This window comes from Emys orbicularis, chromosome 11 (genome assembly GCF_028017835.1).
Source record: "Emys orbicularis isolate rEmyOrb1 chromosome 11, rEmyOrb1.hap1, whole genome shotgun sequence".
NCBI classification, from domain to species: Eukaryota; Metazoa; Chordata; order Testudines; family Emydidae; genus Emys; species Emys orbicularis.
Genome location: NC_088693.1, coordinates 76,508,836 through 76,531,773, shown reverse-complemented (window position 1 = coordinate 76,531,773; position 22,938 = coordinate 76,508,836). Strand labels below are relative to the sequence as shown.

At 50.1% G+C, this 22,938-nt stretch overlaps 1 protein-coding gene across 1 annotated transcript in view; it reads left to right on the top strand.

The window, feature by feature from the left end:
- The first annotated feature begins 19,444 nt into the window (after positions 1–19,444).
- Positions 19,445–22,938, top strand: part of COL18A1 (collagen type XVIII alpha 1 chain) — a 105,588-nt gene continuing 102,094 nt past the window's right edge. The window contains exon 1 of the mRNA XM_065413419.1: positions 19,445–21,035. Coding sequence (XP_065269491.1) covers positions 19,445–21,035 — 1,591 coding nt within the window. The remainder of the gene's footprint in view (positions 21,036–22,938) is intronic.

Here is a 22,938-nt window from a genome sequence, read left to right as displayed (position 1 = left end):
CCTGGAGCTCAAGTTGGGAGGACAAGCTGCCTTGCAGACAGAAGAAAGCCCGCACCCTGGACAGAGCAGTGCTGCTAGCAGGGACCATGGGAACTAGGGAAGAGCTCCTGTATGGCTGTGGGGATTTGAAGACTTGGGCCCCGAGGCAAGGGCGAAGAAGGTGCTGGGGCTGCAGGGAAGTGCCCACGGAAATAGACTGAGAGGTTGGAGGGGACGCAGTACGTGGCTGGCATCTACAGGGTCCCTGGGCTGGGACCTGGAGTAGTGGGTGGGTGGGTGGGTCTGGGTCCCCCCTATCCCCACTCACCACTGAGGAAGTGGCTGGACCATCAAACTGTGGTACTGTCCACCCCGGAAGGGGGAGAGCACAGAGTGAAGAGGACACTGATCCTTGGAGCGACATGGGTCCAGGAGCAGAAGTGACAGCAGGTGAGACACCACCGGGAGTTGGCATACCGACCTGTGGAGCTAATCCACAAGATGACCAGCAGGAGGTGCTAGCGTGGCGAGTTGCACTCCATCACCTACCTACATGGATAACAAATATTTAATAATAGGCTCTTCAGTCTAGCAGAGAAAGGTCTAACACGATCCAGTGTCTGGAAGTTGAAGCTAGACAAAAATCAGACTGGAAAGAAGGGGTGTATTTTTAATGGTGAGAGTAATTAACCATTGGAACAATTTACCAAGGATCGTCATGGATTTCCCCATCACTGACAATTTTTAAATCAAGGCTGGATGTTTTTCTAAAAGATCTGCTCTAAGAATTTTGTGGGGCAGGTCTCTGGCCTGTGCTATACAGCAGTGGTTCTCAGCCTTTTTCTTTCTGAGGATCCCCCCCCACCCTGACCCCATCATGCTATTAAAAACTCTGTGGCCCACCAGTGCCACAACAATGTTTTTCTGCATATAAAAGCCAGGGCCAGTGTTAGGGGGTAGCAAGCAGGGTAATTGCCCGGGGTCCCACAAAGCTAAGTTGCCCAGGCTTTGGTATCAGTCCCAGGTGGCAGGGCCCTGGGCCCCGCATGACGGAGCTTCAGCTTTCTGCCCTGGGCCCCAGTTAGTCTAAGTAACCCTGCTTGGCGGACCCTCTGAAACCTGCTTGCAGCCTCCCAGGGAGCTGTTTGAGAGCCACAGGATGTCAGACTGGATGATAGAGTGATCCCTTCTAGCCTTGGGATCAAGGAATCTGTGAATATCCATAGCAACAAAGAGCATACTGGGAGTCTGGGATAATCCCATTGCAATGCACTCCTGCCAGTGCACAGATTCCGACAGGCCCTTTCTCTCCAGCATTGGTGGGAAGAGCCTGGGCCGCTCCTGTCCGAGAATCCCCTCTTTTCAATGAGGGGTTGGTATGTGCGACCCATCCAGCAGCCTGACTGGCTGAATATCTCGTGTGTGACCTGAAATGGGACCCGCTCCTGCGCACTAAGTCTTAGGTAGAGAAAAAATTGTAACTGACGGGATTGGTGAGGCCTAGCTGGCAGGCTCCTCTTCCCCGCAGTGCCACGCGCCCCCTGCTCTAGCGGCCAAGGCCTGGAACCCTTCCTGCAGGCATGGGCCTGAGCTGCCCTTCCATGCTGTCAACTCGCTCCCACCCCCCAAGCGTTCCTGTTCCTCCAGCCGGAGCTCCAGCTGCTGGGAGCCTGCTGCATGCTAATGAAGTGCACCCTGCCCTTTCTTGTGGCCCTTGCCAACTATTCAATGGTCTCAGCCCTTGTGTAGGTCAGTGCTGGTCAGCCCATTTAGGAAGGAATTTAGAGAGCAGCCTAAACGACTGTCCCTTTCAGGTCCTCGTTCTGGTGTGTCCACCATACATGCGAATAGATCCCTATTCTTGGAGCGAAGTGAATGTGCCAGAAGAAATTAAAACTCCCCTGTCCTTAGTGATGACTAACGAGCTGTGAAATGACAGCTGAGTCTGATGGAGAATTTGAAACATCAGCTATTTAGAAAGATTCAAACTCCACTGTCTTGCTGTTCCTAGCAACTTCAGGGCACCCACCATGGTGTTAATCCTCTATTATACCATACTTCATGGCTCTGGTAGCTTGGCTCCAAGCCCTTTTATAATGTTCTTTGTTACACACTGTCCAAGCCAGATGGCTGACTCTAAAGACTGCATCGTGTTCGCTGGCCAGTGTGAAACCAAGAGTCCTCCAACCTCACTTTTTACTGAGCGGGAGGTTGAGGGTCTAAGTGAGTTCCTCCATTTCACAAGGTGTGACTTTGGGTTCTGACCCACAGTTGATCCCTTCATCAGAGGCTGAAACCTCATTCTGATTCTTGAGGGTGTTTTTCTTTCCATTTGAACTTTTCACTTTAAGTTGAGTAGCTTTAATGTGCAGCTCTGTGGCTCCAAAGGAGCTGCTCCTCTGTGTCTACTGGCAGAATGTTTAATCCACTGGGGAGAGGCGAGAGGAAATCTAGACAGCTACACTTAGAAATTACGGTTGTACTGGGCTCTTCTTCATCTGGGTCATGACCAGAGCAGTATCACTTCTTCCTGATGAGAAGATAAACGAAGTATAGTCCAAGGAGATTTGAATCCAGCATCTGGGAAACCACTTTCTCTTTTAAAGGAGTCATTGCTAGAGAGATGTACATGAATCAGCAGTTTAGGAGAGTGGAGTGAATACAGTGCAGCATGGTTTTCCCGGATGGGGAATCTGGGGAAAGGCTGTTCTCACAGATGATAGATTTAACACATCCCCACATTCAGGGGTGTGGCCGGGTGGGAGAAGGAAGGCTGCTTGGCTCAGCTTGTCAGTGGAGGAGGAGTGGGAGACAGGAGTAAAATCATAGAAATTGGCAGGAAGGGATCAGATTTAGTGTCTGAAACTACTTTTTTAACTCTGACTACATTTTAGGTCAACAGTATCCCTTTAAATATGCAAAGTGCCTGTCTCTGTCTAGGCCGCTCTTGCCTTTAAAGTACAGGAAACTAAAAATTAACTAAAGAAGGCAGCGCCCAGAAGGCAAGGGCAGGCAGGCAGGAGTGCATAGCTTGCACCAAAACCACTGGGATTCTGGGGGGCCTTAGGAGGACAATGTAGAGTCCCACCACCAGGAGTGCTGTGGTGCGGTGCAGTTCCTTTCTGTAGGTGGATAGGCTCACCTCAGTCCTGCTGATGTGGGTAATCTGGAGCAGTAGGGGCTCAACCCACATTGCCCCACCTGTTTCCTTGGAAGTGATTGTAACTCCCCTTCCGCAGATGGTGACAACACCCCAACTCTGCTAGCTCACAGGCGTGAACCTCTCCAGGGAAAACAGTGCCTGCAAATTACTACAGCCTTTACTGTGTAACTGCATTTGCTGCTCCCATTCTCCATCCCAGCTGACAAAATACGAAATAACAAATGGCATGCTGAATATATCAACTGCTAATCTGGTCAGTCAACAAACTTTCGTCCACCCCTTCCTGACAAGAGCAGAATGTTATGGTTGTACAGTGGAGCACTCAACAGCCAGTGCATGACCAAACCCTTGGCCCACTTAACTGTAACTCTGCCACTTGTGCAGGTGCATTATAGTACAGTCTAATCACGACAGCCTGGGCATCTGACTGGGGGGACCTACTGTGGCAGACTAACAATATCCGTATCCTTAGGCATTAAGGTAAACTTTACTGAGTTAAGTCAAACCTTACTGAATTAGGGTTAACACCTCTGGGCACATTGTCTTAAAATGCAGCCGTCTGTGTTGTTGTGGTATTGTACACATCTTCTTGGGGGGAGAGGGGATATGCTAATGAACCTTCTCCATTATCAGCCTTTGAAGCCCACTGGAGAGGGATGTACATACCAGTTCAAACTGGATTCTCCAGGGTCCACAGACAAAAGACCTTTGGCTAAAAGCCTGGGTTTTAAGTTGACTTGGGACCTTCTTACTGATCCAGCAAAGGGACAGGACCCCTGGTCCACAGAGGGCGCCAGTTCTTAGGGGAGGGCCCATAAGACTGGGTACTTGTTCTGAGCTGCAGCTCTGAGGAACTTGTAAGAAGCCCCTGGGGTGGAGTGATGCCTGGTGAGGTACATTGGGATAGCTCAGTGGTTCGAGCATTGGCCTGCTAAACCCAGGGTTGTGAGTTCAATCCTTGAGGGGGCCACTTAGGGATCTGGGGCAAAAAAAAAATCAGTACTTGGTCCTGCTAGTGAAGGCAGGGGGCTGGACTCGATGACCTTTTGGGGTCCCTTCCAGTTCTAGGAGATAGGTATATCTCCATATATTATATTATTATTTTAATTAGCGTGTGGAGGTTCTTTTACTGTTTTTAATATGTTTTCTCTGTGCTGCTTTGTACCTTAAGAATGAAGTGGGCTTGCTTTGAAAGAGTTGTGTGGTGATGTATGTCTGTAGCAATCCCTGAAGAGAAAGCAAGCAGGCCTGTTTAGGCAGACTCTCTGGCTGGGAAATGCACAGTGAAGGGAGGGAACTGGAAATACCCCGGCCAGGAGGGAAGGAGATGCAGGTCTCCACTCTGAAAGGTAGCGGCTGAGGAGTGGAAGCTGAGAGAGGTGCCCTTGCTGGACCATGGAGGGGAAATACAGGGGCGGTTGCCCTGAGCTGTGACACTTCTCTATTCTGGTTGGATTTCATATGACCGCTCTGTATGTTTATACCCTTACTGATGTGTCTTTCCCTGTGCCCTTGCATCACACCTCTTGTGTTAGAACGAGAGGTCTGTCCCCGAGGAACAGTCCTTAGAGTGTCAGCAATTGAATTACCTGGCCCTAGCAGAACACTGGAGAGCAGCGACGAGCCGGTAACCTGCATAGTCTTGCCTTCAAATGGCTGCAGCCTAGAACCATAAGCTGTCTGCTGCACAGGAACCAGCTGTCCTGGTCTGGGGGGCGGTAACTAAGGAACAAATCACCTGAGAAGGGACTTGAAGCCATCAAGGGGGGGGGGTCCCCTGTGGGGGGACTGGCTCTCTCACCATCCATCTGAGAAGAGGCCAGAGCCAGATGACAAGGCTGGGCAGAGGGAGGGGGGTGCAGAAGAATCCTGGGCGCCCTGGAGGACACACAGACCATAGGACTCTTGAGGGGTGAGGAAACCAAAGTAGAGTTCTGCATGCAGGTGTTTGTTGTGTTCTGTAGATCTGTATCTCCCTTGTGCCTTGCCTATGAGTGGTCTTGGTTTAGAAATGCCTTGGCACAGTCTGTGTGCCATGCTGTGACTGCCATGTGGTTTCTGCAGTGGGGACGGTTCTCCAGAGGGTGCATGGCTTCGGTGGAGCTCTGTGTAGCAGGTAACAGCTACTGGGGAGGCTTGGGAGTGCAGCACTAGTTTCAGGGCCCGGGCAGTGGGACTGTGGTGTTCCATCACTCAGGAAGGGGCACTAAGGACAAGATCTGCACCCTGAGCATGTATCTAGAAGCCCAGAGCCTGAGACCAGGACTGGACTGTCCAAACCCAGCCAGCTGAAGAGCGTGTGAGATCCAAAGTTTGCAGTGTCCACCAGGAGGAGCTCAGACAGGGTTGTAATATACACAATGATGTTTTTTCTGCTGCACCCTTCGCTTGCAGGATGGAGGTCACTCCCAGACAGAGGGTTAGCACAAGATCTGTGCAAATTTTGCATCTCTCGCAGAAAGTGTTGATCAGACAGTGCACAGAGAATAAAGACACTGTTCAAAATGTGCATTTACCGTTCTTGTTCAGTGCATTGCCTATGTGTCACCTGACCTGCCAACTGAATGAGGTTCACAGTCTGAAGTTGGTATTTGCTGACTTCTGAGTTCTTCCCTTTGTGATCTTTTACTTAGTTTGAATGAATTTCCTTGTATTCATTAAAAGTCAGAAAAAAGACATTGTTGTGATGTTCGTTAACAAAGAGAAAATTACTGCACAGGCACAAAGTCTTCTTTTAAAAACTTACAAATCAGTTTAATTGAAACAGATTTTCCCCAGACCTCTGTATGTCACAGGTGACTGGTCTGACCTAGAAACTGTCGTCTTGATACCTTTTGGGGGCAGGTTATTGTGGGAATTCTAACACACTGAATTTCCTCATTTAAATGAAATGTTCAGTCTTTATGTAAAATTAAGACTTATTTTTCATTTAGTATCTCTTTATATTATGCAGAATAATTTGTGCACTAATGACTGTAAAGGCCTGGCAGACACCTGGAATCCCTTTCTTCACTGAGTGTTTGGCTTTGCAGCTGCTTCGAAAGTGTTCCCTTTTGTCTTCCTTCTGCCCAGCGAAAAGTAAGAAGAATGGTCAAGTGCAATACTCAGCAGTGAATTCACTGCTGTCTTGTATATCCAGGAGTCCAGACTGTAGGCTTGTGTATTTAATTTCAGATACCCTAGGAATAGGAAACGTAATTTATGCTAATAGTTTCAATGGCGCAGTAATCGGTGTGTCTCACAGGGTCATTTAAAAGACAGACACATGTCCTGAGATCTCAGTTCTGGAGTTGTCCTGCTGCAGCAGCACTCAGGCCTGGTCTACACCTCAGGGTTAGGTCGAATTTAGCTGTGTTAGGTCGATTTTAAAAATGACTGCATCCACCCAACCAACCCCGTTCCGTCGACCTAAAGGGCTCTTAAAATCGACTTCTGTACTCCTCCCCGACGAGGGGAGTAGCGCTAAAATCGACCTTGCTGGGTCGAATTTGGGGTAGTGCGGACGCAAATCGATGGTATTGGCCTCCGGGAGCTATCCCAGAGTGCTCCATTGTGACCGCTCTGGACAGCACTTTGAACTCCGATGCACTAGCCAGGTACACAGGAAAAACCCCGGGAACTTTTGAATTTCATTTCCTGTTTGGTCAGCATGGCGAACTCAGCAGCCCAGGTAACCATGCAGTCCCCCCAGAATCGTAGAGCGTAGAATGTTTCTACGCTCCCCCCTATCATCTCCGTCCCTGAGGTTATCACAGATTAGAAGGCGAAAAAAACGCACTCGCAATGACATGTTTTCCGAGCTCATGCAGTCCTCCCACACTGATAGGGCACAGCTTAATGCATGGAGGCATTCAGTGGCAGAGGCCAGGAAAGAATTAAGTGAGCACGACGAGTGGAGGCAGGATGCTATGCTGAGGCTAATGGGGGAGCAAACGGACATGATGAAGCGTCTGTTGGAGCTGCAGGAAAGCCAACAAGAACACAGACCCCCGCTGCATCCACTGTATAACCACCTACCCTCCTCCCCATGTTCCCTAGCCGCCTCACCCAGACGCCCAAGAACGCGGGGGGAGGCTCCGGGGACCCAGCCACACCACTCCAGAGGATGGCCCAAGCAACAGAAGGCTGTCATTCAAACAGTTTGATTTTTAGTGTGGCTACAATAAGCAATGTGGTCTTGTCCTTCCCTCCTCCCCCACCCCGCTGGGCTACCTTGTCCGTTCTCATTTTTTTTTTTTTTTTTAATTAATAAAGAAAGAATGCATGGTTTCAAAACAATAGTCACTTTATTTCGAAGGGGGGAGGGTGGGTGGCTTACAGGGAATTAAAATCAACAAAGGGGGCGGGTTTGCATCAAGGAGAAACGCACACAACTGACACACCGAAGCCTGGCCAGTCATGAAACTGGTTTTCAAAGCCTTTCTGATGCGCAGCGCGCCTTGCTGTGCTCTTCTAATCGCCCTGGTGTCTGGCTGCTCAAAATCGGACGCCAGGCGATTTGCCTCAACTTCCCACCCCGCCATAAATGTCTCTCCCTTACTCTCACTGATATTATGGAGCACACAGCAAGCAGCAATAACTATGGGAATGTTGGTTGCGCTGAGGTCTGACCAACAGTGCCAGCGAGCTTTTAAACATCCAAAGGTAGATTCTACCACCATTCTGCACTTGCTCAGCCTATAGTTGAACTGCTCCTTACTACTGTCCAGGCTTCATGAACAGATCCCCCAAGAAAGAGAGCAGAGTTGCAGCAGAAGCGGTGGATGAGGATGGTTAGCAGTCCTACTGCACCGTCTGCTGCCAGCAGCACCCAGGAGGACCAGAATGGATCTCCCGAGCTCGTCGCTGGGGAGCAGGAGAGCAGAGTTGCAGCGGAAGCGGTGGAGCCATACACCATGCCCTGGAGGTTGCTAGGAGCCGGGCAGGGAAGACGTTCCCAGAACCCCCAGCCAAGCTACATGTCCGACGAGGACCGTTAGCAGTCCTACTTCACCGTCTTGGAGTCATTGTGGATAGTTCTTCTTTGAAAACATCCATTTCATGTGCAGCGGTAGACAAAAAAGCTAACAATGTTAGGAATCATTAAGAAAGGGATAGATAATAAGACATTAAAAATCATAATGCCTCTATATAAATCCACGGTAAACCCACACCTTGAATATTGCATGTAGTTCTGGTCGCCTCATCTCAAGAAAGGATGTATGAGAATTGGAAAAGATGCAGAGAAGGGCAGCAAAAATGATTAGGGGTATGGAACAGCTTCCATCGGAGGAGAGATTAAGAAGACAGATTGTTCATCTTGCAAAAGAGAACACATAACACAAGAACCAGGGGTCACCCAATGAAATTAATAGGCAGCAGGTTTAAAACAAAAGGAAGTATTTCCTCACATAACTCACATACAACCTGTGGAACCAGTTGCCAGTGGATGTTGTGAAGCCCAAAATTATAACTGGGTTCAAAAAAGAATTCTATTAGTTCATAGAGGGTAGGTCCATCAATGGCTATTAGGCAAGATGGTCAGGGACACAACCCTGTGCTCTGGGTGTCCCTAGCCTCTTACTGCAAGAAGCTGGGAGTGGTTGACAGGGAACGGATCACTTGATAATTGCCCTGAACTGTTGATTCCCTTGGAAGCATCTGGGTCTGGTCGTTGTCAGAAGACAGAACACAGGACTAGATGGACCACTGGTCTGACCCAGTATGGCCACCATTATAGTCTTATGTACAGACCTAGAAGGAGACACGGTCCGTGCCCGAAGAGCTTGCAGTCTGAGCAATAGCACAGTCAGCCATGCATGCGAAGGTTAGGAAAAGGGGTGACTGCCTGGGTTTGGACCTACTTTAGTGAAGAGCAGTGCGAAGGAGTAGCTGTTCTGGTGCAAGGAGGAGGGTCATTGATCTAGGCCTGGAGGTGAGACGGGAGCTGAATGGCTTTGTCAGGAATCTGCAGGGTCTGGAATCATGAATTAGGTGGGTGAGAGCCTGTCAATTTAATGAGAGAGGAAGGCTATCGCGTGGGGGATGCTGGATGGAATCGGAGTCTAATGGAGTGTTGCGGGAAGGGGGCAAAGAAGGGGACTAGGGTGACAGAAGAGGGGGAGCCAACACCCCATGCTACAGTGTGTGCTTGGGGGAGAAGGGAAGGGGTAGATGGCCTCAGAAATGTTCACCCTTTGGAAACATGGTGTCCAAACAAAAGTAAAATGCAAATGTAATAGACATTCTTTAAAAGTGTGTGGGTGTGTGTTCATTCATAAACAGCTGCTTTGTGACACAAATGAATACGTCTATTGTCATGGGGTTTAAAGGTTTTTTTCTGGGGGTTTGTACAAAGTGAGCCCTGTTTTGTTCTCCAAGGCGCTAGCTCTGCTTGCATTGGTCTCAGATGAGCTTTTATCCCCCAAGCAGGCTATACTGACATCAATGAATGCTACAGAAAAACAACCACAGACACCTCTAGCTGGCCATGCTCTGGCGAATTGGAAAGAATGTGCTGATATTAACCAGCAAACTGCAGGGGATGCAAACTCTCTGCTCATGTTGAGGCAAAGCGTGACCCATCCCTGTACCGCACCCACCTGGCCAGACAGTTCCTAGGGAACCGTGTGTACCTGTGCGGCATGTCTCCTGAGTGCTGCTGCCATGCTGGCGGGGGAGGGGGATGGGACTTCACTAACAGAGAAAAAACTTGAGAGCCAAATTCTGTGCTTGTGGCGGGGTAAAAGTCCAGTAACACAGGAAATGCACCTATCCATGCCAGCAGAGCCTTTGGCCCCTCATCCCAGAGCAGATTTGGAGGGCTTAGCTATACTGGAATCTATAGTTTGGAATGAGAAATCAACACAGCTGGAGATCTCATTTAATATCTATGACAAGACCCAGCAAAATCACCCAGCTGAACAAGAGGAAAATGCCTTGAATGACTCATAACAATTGGGATGGCAGCAGTGGCTCTCACTCAGCCGTATGAGAAAACAGTTTTCCAGAGCAGACAGCCTCGTGGTCAGCCCATCTGGAGGAGCTAAGGAAATTAGCTCAGGAGTTCTCATCCTTACCTCCTCTTTCCCTCGGTCTGCCCCCGGTGCATCTGTGACCCAGAGACCTCTTGGTGCCAACTGGCAGAGCAGGTCACAGTGTGTTCAGGGGGAGGGATAGCTCAGTGGTTTGAGCATTGGTTTGCTAAACCCAGGGTTGTGAGTTCAATCCTTGAGGGGGCCATTTAGGGATCGGGGGCAAAAAACCTGTCTGGTCCTACTTTGAGGAGGGAGTTGGACTAGATGACCTCCTGAGGTCCCTTCCAACCCTGATATTCAATCCCCTAGGTCAGAGGGAGGCATATTAAGTTTACCAAAGGATGGCATGTGAGATCTTTACCAAGAGCCCGCTGGTGGTCATAATCCATTGCAAAATGTATGGACAGAGTGTGTGGAAGGAATTATGTAGCTATACCCAAAACTATGTTCTTAAGCTTTGTGATTGTGTATTGTCCGCTTCACAATGGGGGCCTGTCCACAGGCTGAGCTGAGTGCTGATCAAGGGATTGTGAACTTGAGAAGAAAGAGGCACACAGGAAAGAAACAGCCAACAGGAGGTGTCCTGGTTAAGAGTAAAGATGATGGTTTGGGGTGGGGGTAGAACTGGGGGTACAGAGAGACACCCGGGATCTTTTCCACATACTCACTTCCTCTGGGGTTCCTTGGCTTGGTTGAGGGACTGATGCTGTCAGTGTAGGCTGACTTGGCTATTGCTGGTGCTGGGTCTCATTCATCCCTTCATCTGACCTTTCCCTCCCCACTGCCCCCCAAGTAGGGGACAACAACATGTATCAGAACAATTTCCACCTGTTCTATCCAAGTGTGGAAAGTGAGTCTAACTGAAGCAGGTCTGGCTGCCAGAACTTGTCTGAGGGCTTGTCGACATGGACACTTAGTGCGTGGCAAGCTGGGGAGTAAATCAGCCTCGCACAAGCCTGCCACTCACTAACTGTCCGTGTGGACCCTGCTGACACACACTAACCATGCCCTGCTGTGAAATGGGGGTGGATAAACGCACCAGGGACCTGTCAGTGCGCGGCAGCAGGGTCTGCATGGGTACTTGGTGCACGGCCGGCTCGGGTGGGCTAGATTTACACCCCAGCTTGCTGTGAATCAAATGTTCGCACAGACAAGCCCTAAGTGAGGGCTCCCAGATAACTCAATCTCTTCTGTTAAACTTTTTTAAAACAAGACTTATTGCACTAAAGAAGGCGGCGCGAGCTCTTGGCACTGAAAGGGGAGGTGTCTCTCTCTCTGGGGGCTTTCTGCAGTGCCTTCAGTCTAAGCACTTACTGGTTCCACTCTGAAAAGAGACTTTGTGAAACTGGCACCAGGGGTTCCGTGCTTATGGTGTGTGAATGATGCCTGATCAAATTGTCTCAGTTTACAAGTAAAACTGTTTATTTTCCCATTCATCTTGGGATCTGAAAAGCCAAGCTGACTTCTTCCTGCCTCCTACTTAACAGTAAGAACAATTCTGCTGCCCAAATAATGCTCTTAGTTACACCTGTGAAGTCCCTTTGTCCTCTCATGTTAACCTGTACCAGGTGGGCTGCCCAGGTGTCAGTGGGGCCATGCAGATGTAGTGGGAACTCGTGTAACAATTCTGCTGGTGAGGCGTTATCCATCTCTCAGTTGTGATGGCTGTGTAAAACTGATAGTAAAAAGTAGTTTTAAAGAAACACATATCTCTTATTTGTCCCTAAAGTAAGCAGGTAGGATTATGAATACACACAGGAATTGGACCTGCTGAGAAAGATGCCCTTTTGACATAATCAACTTTCAGAGGAGAACCGCACTTTAGCAAGCAGCTAAAGCTACCTTTTTTTTCAAAGCAGGTGTTTGAAATTGCAGAGTGTGTGTGTGTGCGCGCGCGACACACGGGCAGAGGGGAATTCTTCTAGAATTTAGTTTCAGGTTAATTTTAATTTTGACTTTTTTAAAAAAAATGCTAAATTCACTCATTGGTTTTGGGGGGAAGTTATCCAAAATTTGGTATTGCACTAGGATCTTTTTTTTTTTCCTGTCCTGTCTGGTGAATTAATTCAACAGCTGGAGTCCTCTTCATTGCCATTAGATAAAGAAGGCAGCCAAGGGGACCAAGAGATTTGGGGACTGGAATCCATTGAGGACTCAGGAGAGCATGTATTAATGGGAGAACCAATGTCTGGGAGTGGAACATGCAGAATGTGCTCATATTGTCTCAAGGGGTTCAGAGGAGTCCCAGAAGTGGGGTAAATGGTAGCAGTGGGTTCACGGAGTGGAGATACAGGAACTCCTCACTTAACGGTGTAGTTCTGTTCCTGAAAAATGTGACTTTAAGCGAAACGATGTTAAGCGAATCCAATTTCCCCATAAGAATTAATGTAAAGGGGGGGGGGGGGTTAGATTCCAGAGAAATTTTTTTCACCAGACAAAAGACTATATATATATACACACACACACACACACACACTATAAGTTTTAAACAAACAATTTAATACTGTACACAGCAATGATGATTGTGAAGCTTGGTTGAGGTGGTGAAGTCAGAGGGTGGGCTATTTCCCAGGGAATGCCTTACTGCTAAATGATGAACTAGCACTCAGCTGAGCCCTCAAGGGTTAACACATTGTTGTTAATGTAGCCTCACATTCTACAAGGCAGCACAAATGGAGGGAGGGGAGACAGCATGGCAGAGAGAGACAGAGACACACACTGTATGTGTGAGAGAGATGCGCATTGCCCCTTTAAGTACTCTGACCCCACTCTAAGTACATTGCCTTTTTAAGTAGATCAGCAAGTTGAGACAGCAGCTGCTGTCAGCAAGCTCCCTCCATCCTGAGCCCTATCGTGTCCCTGCCCGCTCTATGGAGATGGGGTAAGCGGGGGGAAGGAGCAGGGGGGACGCCCTGACATTAGCGCGCCCCTCCCCCCTCTCCCCCCAGCACAGCAAGCAGGAGGCTCCCAGGAGCAGCTCCAAGGCAGAGGGCAGGAGCAGCACACGGCAGTGGGGGGAGGGACAGCTGAACTGCCTGGCAATTGATAGGCTGCTGGGCAGCTGCCACCCAGGAAACTTAGGGGAGCGGGGAGCTGATAGGGGCGCTGCCGGTCCACCCTGGTTCCAAGCCCCTACCAGCTAGCTGCAACGGGCTGCTCTTCCTGCAAGCAGTGGACAAAGCAGGTGGCTGCCAAACAACGTTATAAGGGAGTATTGCACAACTTTAAACAAGCCTGTTCCCTAATTGATCAGCAACGTAACAACGAAGCAACGTTAACTGGGATGACTTTTAAGTGGGGAGTTACTGTATGGAGAATAGGTTCTGATTTAAACCAAACCAAAAGACTCCTAAAAGAAAGCAGAGAGATGGCCAAAATGCAGTGATTTAGTACTGGCATCCCTGCTGAAGCTCTGACATATGTAGTTACCAGTACAAAATATCTAGCAGATTGTGTCACGGGTTTGTTCCCTTTTGGTTTCATGTGTAAGAATGCGATAGCTAAGCTGCACTTTCAGATAACACAGTGCGTTGGGTGTGGTGGAGAGGGAATGCAGATGCACCGTCAGAAGGTGACTGCAACAGAACTCTGTTGTCATCTGATAGAAAGAAGAAACTTGTGGATCGAAATATCTAAGCATTTGTTTTTAAACAATATTATTTCACTCGAGTTATTTTAAAAGTTTGAAGAATTCATTTCCTTGATCTTTATATTTGTTTGTCAAGATCTCAAATGAGCCTAGCAGTGTGCTACTTTTCTAGTGTAGTCTAGAAGGGTAAATGGTGAATATGGAAACATTATAGAAAGAAAAAGAAAAATGCATTCTGTATTCAATTAGTTGTAGCCTATTTTCATGGTTTGATGTATCTGTTACAAAAAATACTCTAGAAGTGACATCACATCAGTTCCTTTTCAAACAAAGCATAAATATGGCATTGTTACTATGTCAACTAATATTTTAATTAGCAAACTTATTCAAACTACATTTTAAAAATACAGTGGAAAATATGTCTTATCAGAGTAAACTAGTATATTATGTCCCTGGAAGTATTTTTGGAGGGTTGCCAAAAGCATGTGTTAAGCTATAGCAAATGTACATTTAATTTTTAAATTGATCTCTCATACTTTTTTGTAGCCAAATGGAGGAAAATTGATACTCGTAGAAATCTAGAATGAACTGCTCGTATTTAGGATATTACAATTTATTATTTTATAGCACTCAGGTGTGTTTGGGTTCATAGAGAACACAGGCCCTACCCCACAGACCTTGCTGTCTGTTTCAATCCTGTAAGGACTTACACACCTGCTTGAGTAGTGCCATTCAGAGCAAAGTTGCTCCTCGGAGTGTATAAAGAGAAGCACATAGGTGTAGCTATGGCATGAAGGAGGGGATTCGGTGGGGACAGCAGTGCAGCTGCAGAGGTTTGCTTTAAGGCATGTATCTTTCTTTGAATTGTTTATTTTTTACAAGTATAAAAATAAAATAGATAATTTTAAACATAGTGAAAATAATTGAGTCTTGAAGGAAAGAACATTGATTCTTTTGCCAGCTAAAGGAAACACGGAATCCTTGGGCAATCTCATCTTCTGTCAGCCACCCCGGAACGGTACATAGCTGCTATAACCGCAGGGCGTAGGGTACGTCTAAGGTGTGATCATGGCAGGTGCAGGCGTGCCCGAGCTAGCTTTGTTTGCATTGGCTTGCTAGCCGTGGCGGTGAGGGCTAGTCGTGCTGGGCGAGATTGTACTCCCGCAACTAGTCTGTGCTGCTGCCCGGGCTACACTGCTATTCTCAGCAAGTGAGCTCGACCAAAGCTAGCACAGTTATGTCTGCGGGTGCTGCCGTCGCACCTCCTGATTGCACTGTACACAGGACCGGAGGCTCTTTGTTTTTGTGACGGTTAGTCCAAGAGGAGTCCAGGTGGGTGTGCTTCCTTTCGTAGTAACCGATGCTGTACCCAGGGGTCTTCCTTGTGAACGACAGGGAGGAGAACGCTGACCCTTACTTGGAAGGTGTAAGCAATTCCTCCTCCGGGGGACTGGAGAAGATTTTCTGTGGTTTCCTCTCTCTTGGGTGCCACATGCATCTTCAGCCCACTGCTCACCATTTTGAAAATTGAAACTGGATAAATTATAGACATACAAAGTGTGCAAGCTTCTCCCGTGGCAAGCTCTGCTTTGGAGTAAATCATACGTGAGACTGTGGGCCTGAATCTCTGACTATCAAGGGCACTTGCTGGTAAGGGATTGAATGCTTCCTTTACTCAATACGGGGCTCCTTTGAGTGAAGCTGCTGGTCCGGCTTCCCAGGAGCGCTCGGATGTGCTGCTGGCCATATCCTGTCTCTTTATCCTGGAGGCTCCCAAAACACCAGGGCTTCTCAGGCTGCCTGCCTCCAGCGGAAAGGACCTCTCCCGAGGGAGAGCCTCATGGACACTTGCTTGTCATTGTGCAAGCCCACTCCCCGGTTGGATCCTGTCCCTGGAGTATGCCGAGGGCTGTCCCTGTGTCACGGAGTCACTGGGCGATGCTCTGGAACTACTCCCTACGAAGCCAGTCAGGACTCTGGGGGAGCCTCCTCTCTCTGAGCAGACAGTCTCCACGGCAAGAAGCTTACACAGCTTCGACCTTCCTGGGCCTGACCTTGGAGCATTCAGCATCCCCTTTTCACACTGTGCGCTTCCCACAGCGAGTCCGCACAGGCGGGGCTCCTGGGAAAGCGAGAGGGCCCTGCATCCCAACTCTGCAGTCAGACGTGACTCTCAGCCAGCCAGTAAAACAGAAGGTTTATTAGACGACAGGAACACGGTCTAAACCAGAGCTTGTAGGTACAGAGACCAGGACCCCTTAGTCACGTCCATCTTGCAGGCAGGGAGCCCAGAGCCCCGTCTGGGCCTCCCTCCATTTCCCCAGCCAGCTCCAGACTGAAAACCCCTCCAGCCCCTCCTGGCCTTTGTCTTTTTCCCAGGCCAGGAAGCCACCTGATCTTTGTTCTCCAACACCTTCAGTTGACACCTTTGCAGGGGAGGGACCCAGGCCATCAGGAGACAGGGTGTCGGCCGTTCTCGGTGCAGATCCCTGCACACCCCTGCCCTCTAGGGCTCTGCAACAATCACACCCCCTTATCCTACCACCTAGATACTTAAGAAAGGCATAGGGGGAGCTGAGTATTCAGAGAAAACATTAAGAACATTCCCACTTTGTCACACCCTGCATACCAGACAGGGAAGAGTTACTCGTACCTCGCTAGACTGTCACTACGTACCAGGGAGCGTGGCTACGCTGTTTACAAGGAAATTGCCATTTGAGTAGGAAGTCCCCTTAATTTCTTAAGCAGGGTAGTTACCTGCCCTGTATGTCCTTCACAGACAGCTCAGTTTGTTATTAATAATGGGGGCTGTTCCCTTGTAACCTGATTAATTTCTAATGCAGTGGCAAGGGGGAGCAGGACTGTATCCAGAGCAGCAGAGGAGGGGACTGCGTGCACTGAAGCACTGGGTACGTGGAGGGCCTGGAAAAGGGAAATCGGGGGCAGAGCTCCGTGAGAATCCAGACCCTGCTGCATACAAAAATAGTTCTGGAACATGGCAGACAATTTTGGGATGTCATCAGGAGCGACCGAGTGCCTGGGAACGGGCAGTGTTGTACCCTGGGCTGACCCTGTATGGATCTAAATGGGTACGTGGGTCTCAAGACCTGGAAGAATGGGAAATACACCAGAGAAAAGGAGCCCTTGTCCCATGCACAGCCATTCCACGTTGGGAAGAACTGGCCACTGCAAAGGGAGTGTGCAGGGCAGTTTAAAATGGAGGCTGCTGCGTGTCTGGGGTTTGATGTATGAAGAAGAGAGAAATGGTGAAGGAGAAGCTGCATGATCCACTGCAGCTCAGATGGGCTCCGGTTAGGAAGCGAGTCTCTCGCTGAGTTAGTGATGAAACTGGGGCCGTGATTGTGGGGGGAGAGGTGTCTGCCAGGCTGCATTGTGTAAAGGGTTCTCAAGCGTCTCTTCACATTGGTGTGACCAGCCTCTGCATCGCCCCACTCCCAACTGCGTATAGTCCTTGCCCGCAGGCACTGGCAAAGTCTAAGATATGTGTGTCCTGTTCGTCTCCCTTGTGGTTGCTTGTTCTTGGTCTGGGTAGGTGCTCGCTTGGCCTTCCCCTTGTATACAGTAGCCCACGGCCCATTCCTTGACATAAACCACATGGCCTGACAAAATGAAGGTTGTGAATTCTTTGCCTTTCTAAGGCAGATGAAGACCTGTGTTTGCATTGTTACTGGTTTGACAGGGAACTAGATGCTGGCGATTAATAGCCCTCCCCACTGTTGCTGTAGTGTCCAGGTATTGGAGGGTCTCTGCAGTGCTGGGTGGGGATAGAGGGCGAACCAGACCATCGCCTACATTCCTTCTTTTGGGTGTGAAAACCCTTGCTGTGTCCGAGCGTTGGTATCTGCCGTGCGAGTCTGCACTGCAAAGCCCTGCTAGTGTTTGGCGAGATCTGAACCAAGAGGGGAGTGAAGGGAGCTCAGGAAATGGTATGATTACTAGACCGTATTGTTCACTCAGGCTCATAATGCACTCTGTGGAGGAATCTCCTCTACAAGGCTGATTACACGGCATTAAGCATATTGAGCTAATCGGAAATGGAATTTCCAGGTAATTGGTTTACTAAATTCTGAGGATGCTGATTCCGATCTGACAGATTACGCAAAACATGGCTGGAATGAAGGATTTCCCCTCCGCTGCAGAGTCCTGTCTAAGAAGTTAATCTCTGGGAAGCCCCAAGAGCAAATCGGCTCGAGATCCAGGGGGGTCTGGTTAACCTAGGGAGAAGAGTCCCTTGAGCATGGCGGGGTGGAGGAGGGAACACCACCCTCCCAGATATGTAGGGGATCCTCACAAAATGCAGGAATTACGGGATGAAAGCCACTGTGCCGTACATGAGGGGTGTACTGGTTTGTCCTGGCCCTGTACTCTAATCATCTGTGAATTACTGAGGACTATCCATTCGCCAACTGATGCAAAGTCCATCACAGTCCCTGGAAGGGCTCTCATTGACTCCTGCGCGCTTTGCATCAAAGCCCTTCGCACTGTCCTGCAGGATGGGCGAGTGGGTTAGAATGCCTCTTGTCTTGCTTCTGGGCTTCTTGTTCCTCAGGCTACGAAGTGGGAGGGTCCTTCGGGGCAGCACTGTCAGCCCTAGGCTAAGGGAGAGAAGTCGTGCCTTCTGTCCTACACAGCAAGGCTTTGGCTGTTGCTTAGCCAGGGAATTGCGTGGGCGAGGGGGATTGCTTAGGCTGCTGCAATGATATAGAAGAACTTGCAGAGGAAATGTGGAATGACCGTTTCATGCATGCGTTGCTCTGCATGGTTTGTTACCCGTTCTCACCAATGTGGTGTTCCTCAGCATGACATTCCTGTCAAAAAGGCAGCATGTGGAGCTAGTATGTGAAGGCACTTGTGTCCAGCCCAGTTCACCCAGTCTCTGGGCCGACCCCGTCAGGTGCAGCTGCCCCGCCGAGCTGAGGGGAGAAGGAAACCCAGGAAATGCCTCATCCCCACAGTTACAAGAGCAAATACCTGCTGTAGAAGCCAGGCTCATGAGAGGGAGAGGAAGGAAAGGAGTGGGGAGGCTGCCAGCTGGGCTGTGTGAGGAGAGATGAAGCCCAGGGGGTGAAGTGACTGACTGCAAATCATCGCTCTGCTTTCTCTGACAGCAGCACTGTCATAAACCACTTGGCCTGACAAAATGAAGGTTGTGAATTCTTTGCCACAGCTCCAATGCCTGCTCCCTCTGCATGTCTGACAAGCAGCCTGCATGCTCCGGAGTTTTTCTCACGTCTAATTACAGGAGAACAGCTACTAAAACACAAGCATGCGGCCAGGAAGGGGCAGACGTCTCTGGACATGCTAAGCTGTGGGCAAGAAGGAGTTAAAGGTCCATGGCTAGTGGTGTGGCTGAGCAATAAATGGCAGAATGCTTCTCCGGAGTGTGGAACAAGGGTGCAGTGCTGCTGGCTCCCAGGGAGGAGCTGCAGAAGGGTTTGGGCAAAGGATAAAACTCCAGGTGTGCTCAGAAGCCAGCCCCAGGTTCCCAGAGGGAGCATTGCCCTGTCGGGGAAGGAGGGCGTGGAATAGGAGAGGCTGGCTGGTTGGGAGCAGGGCTTGGCAGGGGCTCTGGCTAGCCACGCCTCCCTGCGTTTTTGTGCATGCTTCGAGGAGCTGCAGAGGACAGATCAATGTGAGCGTCTGCTGCAGGACACTTTTCCTGGAACTGTATTTTTCATGGCTCCAGTTGAGCAGCGTCTGTGTCTCCTGCTCTTGCTAACCTGCTGCTGCTCCTTGGCGGAGGCACAGTTTTTTGGCTGGCTCTGGGGGAGCCCAAAAAACCCCAAGGTAACGACCCTGCCCCCCACAGAGAGCCCCGCTACGGAGGGACAGACGGCGGAACTGCTTACCTCTCCTGTGGCCACCACGACACAGGCTGCTGGGCCAGCGACCGCACAGCCAGGGGACCGAGTATGGAGCACACTCTCCGTCACGAGGCAGGCAACAGCCATGGACACCGCTGTCCCCGCTCTGGTACCACCTGCCATGCCCCAGGGCAAAGAGGAGAACATTGCGGGGGTGGGGGCTGAGATCCTGGACGTAGCAGAGGGCATCAGGAGCCTGGTCCACCTGTGGGATGAGAGGACCAACCAGAGGACCGGGAACACAGGGGAGCCCACAGCCGCTGCTCCTCTGACAACCCCTCACACCAGCCTGGCTGCTGTAAGCTCTGCAACGGGGCTGGCTGGCCGTGGGAACATGACTGCCAACTTGACAGGGGATGGCCACAGCCTGCTCGGGACCGGGCAGCCAGAGGCTTCACTTCCCATGCCAACAGGGCCTCCGCCTGCCTGGAACAGGACTCAGGCGCTCTTACAGAAGCCTGCAGCGGCTCTTCCAGGTAGTGCTTCTTTCTCGTTTTCACCAGGTGGAGGTGCCCGTGGTGAGATGGGGGCTTCCCAGGAATACCTCTTTGCAGAGGATCAGGAAGGTGCTGCCCTCCCACAAGCAAGGGCTGGCGGGGGAGTGGCCTCAGAAAAGAGAGGAGGAGTTTCACCGACCGCAAGTGTTCCGGACTGGTGGGAGCTGCAGACCGATATCAGCGTGCATGCCGGGATTCCAGCCCAGCTGGCAGGTTCTTTAGACAACTGGCTATCCCATTATATTGCACATTCAAACCAATCGGTCTCGTATGGGAATAGTACCCGTCGCAGCCTTAAAAATAACAGCAGCCAATCAGTGCAAAGCACTGACCCTTCCATAATGCATTTTGGGATGGCAGTGGCTGATTTAAATAGGAACCATACTGATGCTGTTTCTAATATGAATGCAACTAATTCTGTGGAATTTTTTTCTGCCAATAATTCTGAATCTCTTGAGTTTGATTTACTAACCTACACTATGCAACTTTATAACAATGGTAGCGCAGGGTTTGCTTCCTTCTTTCCTGGATTGACACTTACAGCGGGTCGCTGCTTGCCCTTCCCAGCCGATCTGCCATATTGCAACAACCTGGGCATAAGGCATTTCAGATTACCGAATTATTTCCATCATGGCAGTGACGTGGAAATTCGGGCTGCTTTGCATGAGTGGGAGGGGCTTCTGACATCTCGGTGCCACCGCTACCTGGAATGGTTTTTCTGCTTGCTGCTGGTCCCCGGGTGCAATGCTTCTATTCCGATAACGCCCCCACCGTGCTGGGGGTTCTGTGAGGCCGTGAGAGATCTGTGCTGGATTCATTTGAAAGAGGGGCGCCTCCCAATATCATGTGACTCTCTCCCTGCAGAGGATGCTGGGTATTCTTGTGTGTTTGTAAATGTGTCTGCAGGTAATATCACAGGGGTAATGTTTCTTACCAATTTTTCTGTTTCTTCCCCAGGTAATCTTAAGCTAAATCTGTACTTGCTTTGCCAACTTTGTGGTTTTGTGGGGGTAAAGCAGTGACTTCCATCAAACTGTCCCCTGCCCTCTCCTTCCATTGGTGTGTCTACGCAGGGGGACGAATGGGACAGTCTGGGGCCGCTCTCTTTAGAGTTCTGGCAGCTTGGGTCTGGCTTGTGGCCAGTCCTGCTAGCCCAGGTGCCCAGACCACACTGCTGGCAAGGCCTGTGCTGAAGGAGGGGAATGGCAGTTGCCAGGGGGCAAGTGACTCCTCCCCCTCTCTCTGCCCAGCCCCACAACCCCTCTAGCTTTGGGTCAGAGGGCAGGAGAGGAGTGGAATCCATCCAGCACCTGGCATTGGCCACTGTCGGAAGGCAGGATACTGGGTTAGATGGACCATTGGTCTGACCCAGTGTGGCCGCTCTTACGTTCTTATTCTCTCCTCTGCTGCCAGCGAAGGGTCCGAAATCACTGAACGACTCTGCTGCCGATGACGTACTTGGAGCCATATCTGTGGTTCGTGCGTTCTAGCAGGGCGTTGGGGCAGTTTTCATAGTGTCCTTGCACTTTTGGTGGGGGACTTGAAGAGCTGGGGGGTGGGTCTATTTCAAATCACCTGTCTGCTGCTGGAGGCAGCTTTCTCTCTGGAGATTCCAGCTTGCCTATCATGGCTTTGGGAAGATGGCGCAATGCTGGGATGGGGTGCCGTACGTCCGTGGTGCTCAGGGTGATGCACTGAACATTGCCTTCCAATTTCCTTCCCTCCTTCTACTGACTCGTGCAGCCAGGCGCACGGACCCGTCCCTCTGTCATTCTGGGGCTGTTATCCTTGCTAGTGCAGTCTTGTTGCTGGGTCCTGAGGATCGATGCACTGTATTGATGCCCTACTGCTGAGCTGGGGGCATTCCCACCTTCCCTGTCTCTGGGTGTCCCCTGGGCACTGCACTACGTGGTCTGAATGAAGTTCCTTCCAGAGACTGCTCTCTCTGTCTGTCTCTCACAGTACACTAGTGAAAGAGGAGAGTTCTGTGTCAGGTTCCCAGCCCTAAAAAGGTCTGACATTAATACTAATCGTGCTAGCTTTTCAAAATACTGTATTAAAATGCCCCAGCTCTGGAGCTGGGCTCCCTTCCGCCACGTTCACTGGCTGTGGGATCTGCAGATGGCTAGAGCTGGTCTGCTAGCAGGTGTGCTCGGGGCGATGGAGAGTCCTTGGACCAATCTGCTGTGTAAAGTGGACACTTCTAAAGCGTATAAAGTCGAGAATGATACATTTGCCCACAGATCTACCGGCCCTTCCCCCCTGTGTGTATACAGTGTGTGGGGGGGGGGGGGGGTGAGGCACGGCAGCACGGGCTGCATCTAGAATCCAGACCTTGCAGGAGCAGCATTGGGGGCAGAGGAAGCACAGCCTGGGAGCTGGCATTGATGGGAAAGCACTGAGTGAAACTTTAAACAAATGAGTCCTGTTCCACCCTCTCCATCTAAGGCTTTGGGCAGATTTCTTAATCTACGTCTGTCTGAGTTCAGCTCTTGCAAATAAATATTGCCGTCAATTCATCATTGCTTTCTGGGCAATCCAGGCAGGGCCCATCCTCCGTTCCTATTGCAGGAGGTTTTAGAAATAAAGGGATTTTTGTTTCAGGAGATTAAAAATTCCCATGAATGTCTCGCATAGCTAACCAGGTTCAGACCCTGTTCCGGTGCCTGGCTTACACCTAATTCAGATGCTGCACCAGGGTACCGTTCCCATAGCCCGAGAGCACTGGCTTTTCACTAGCTCTGGAATTGCCTGAGCCATCTTTTCTGTTCATTGACATCCCTGAGGCCAGAGAGAAGCCAGGAGGCAG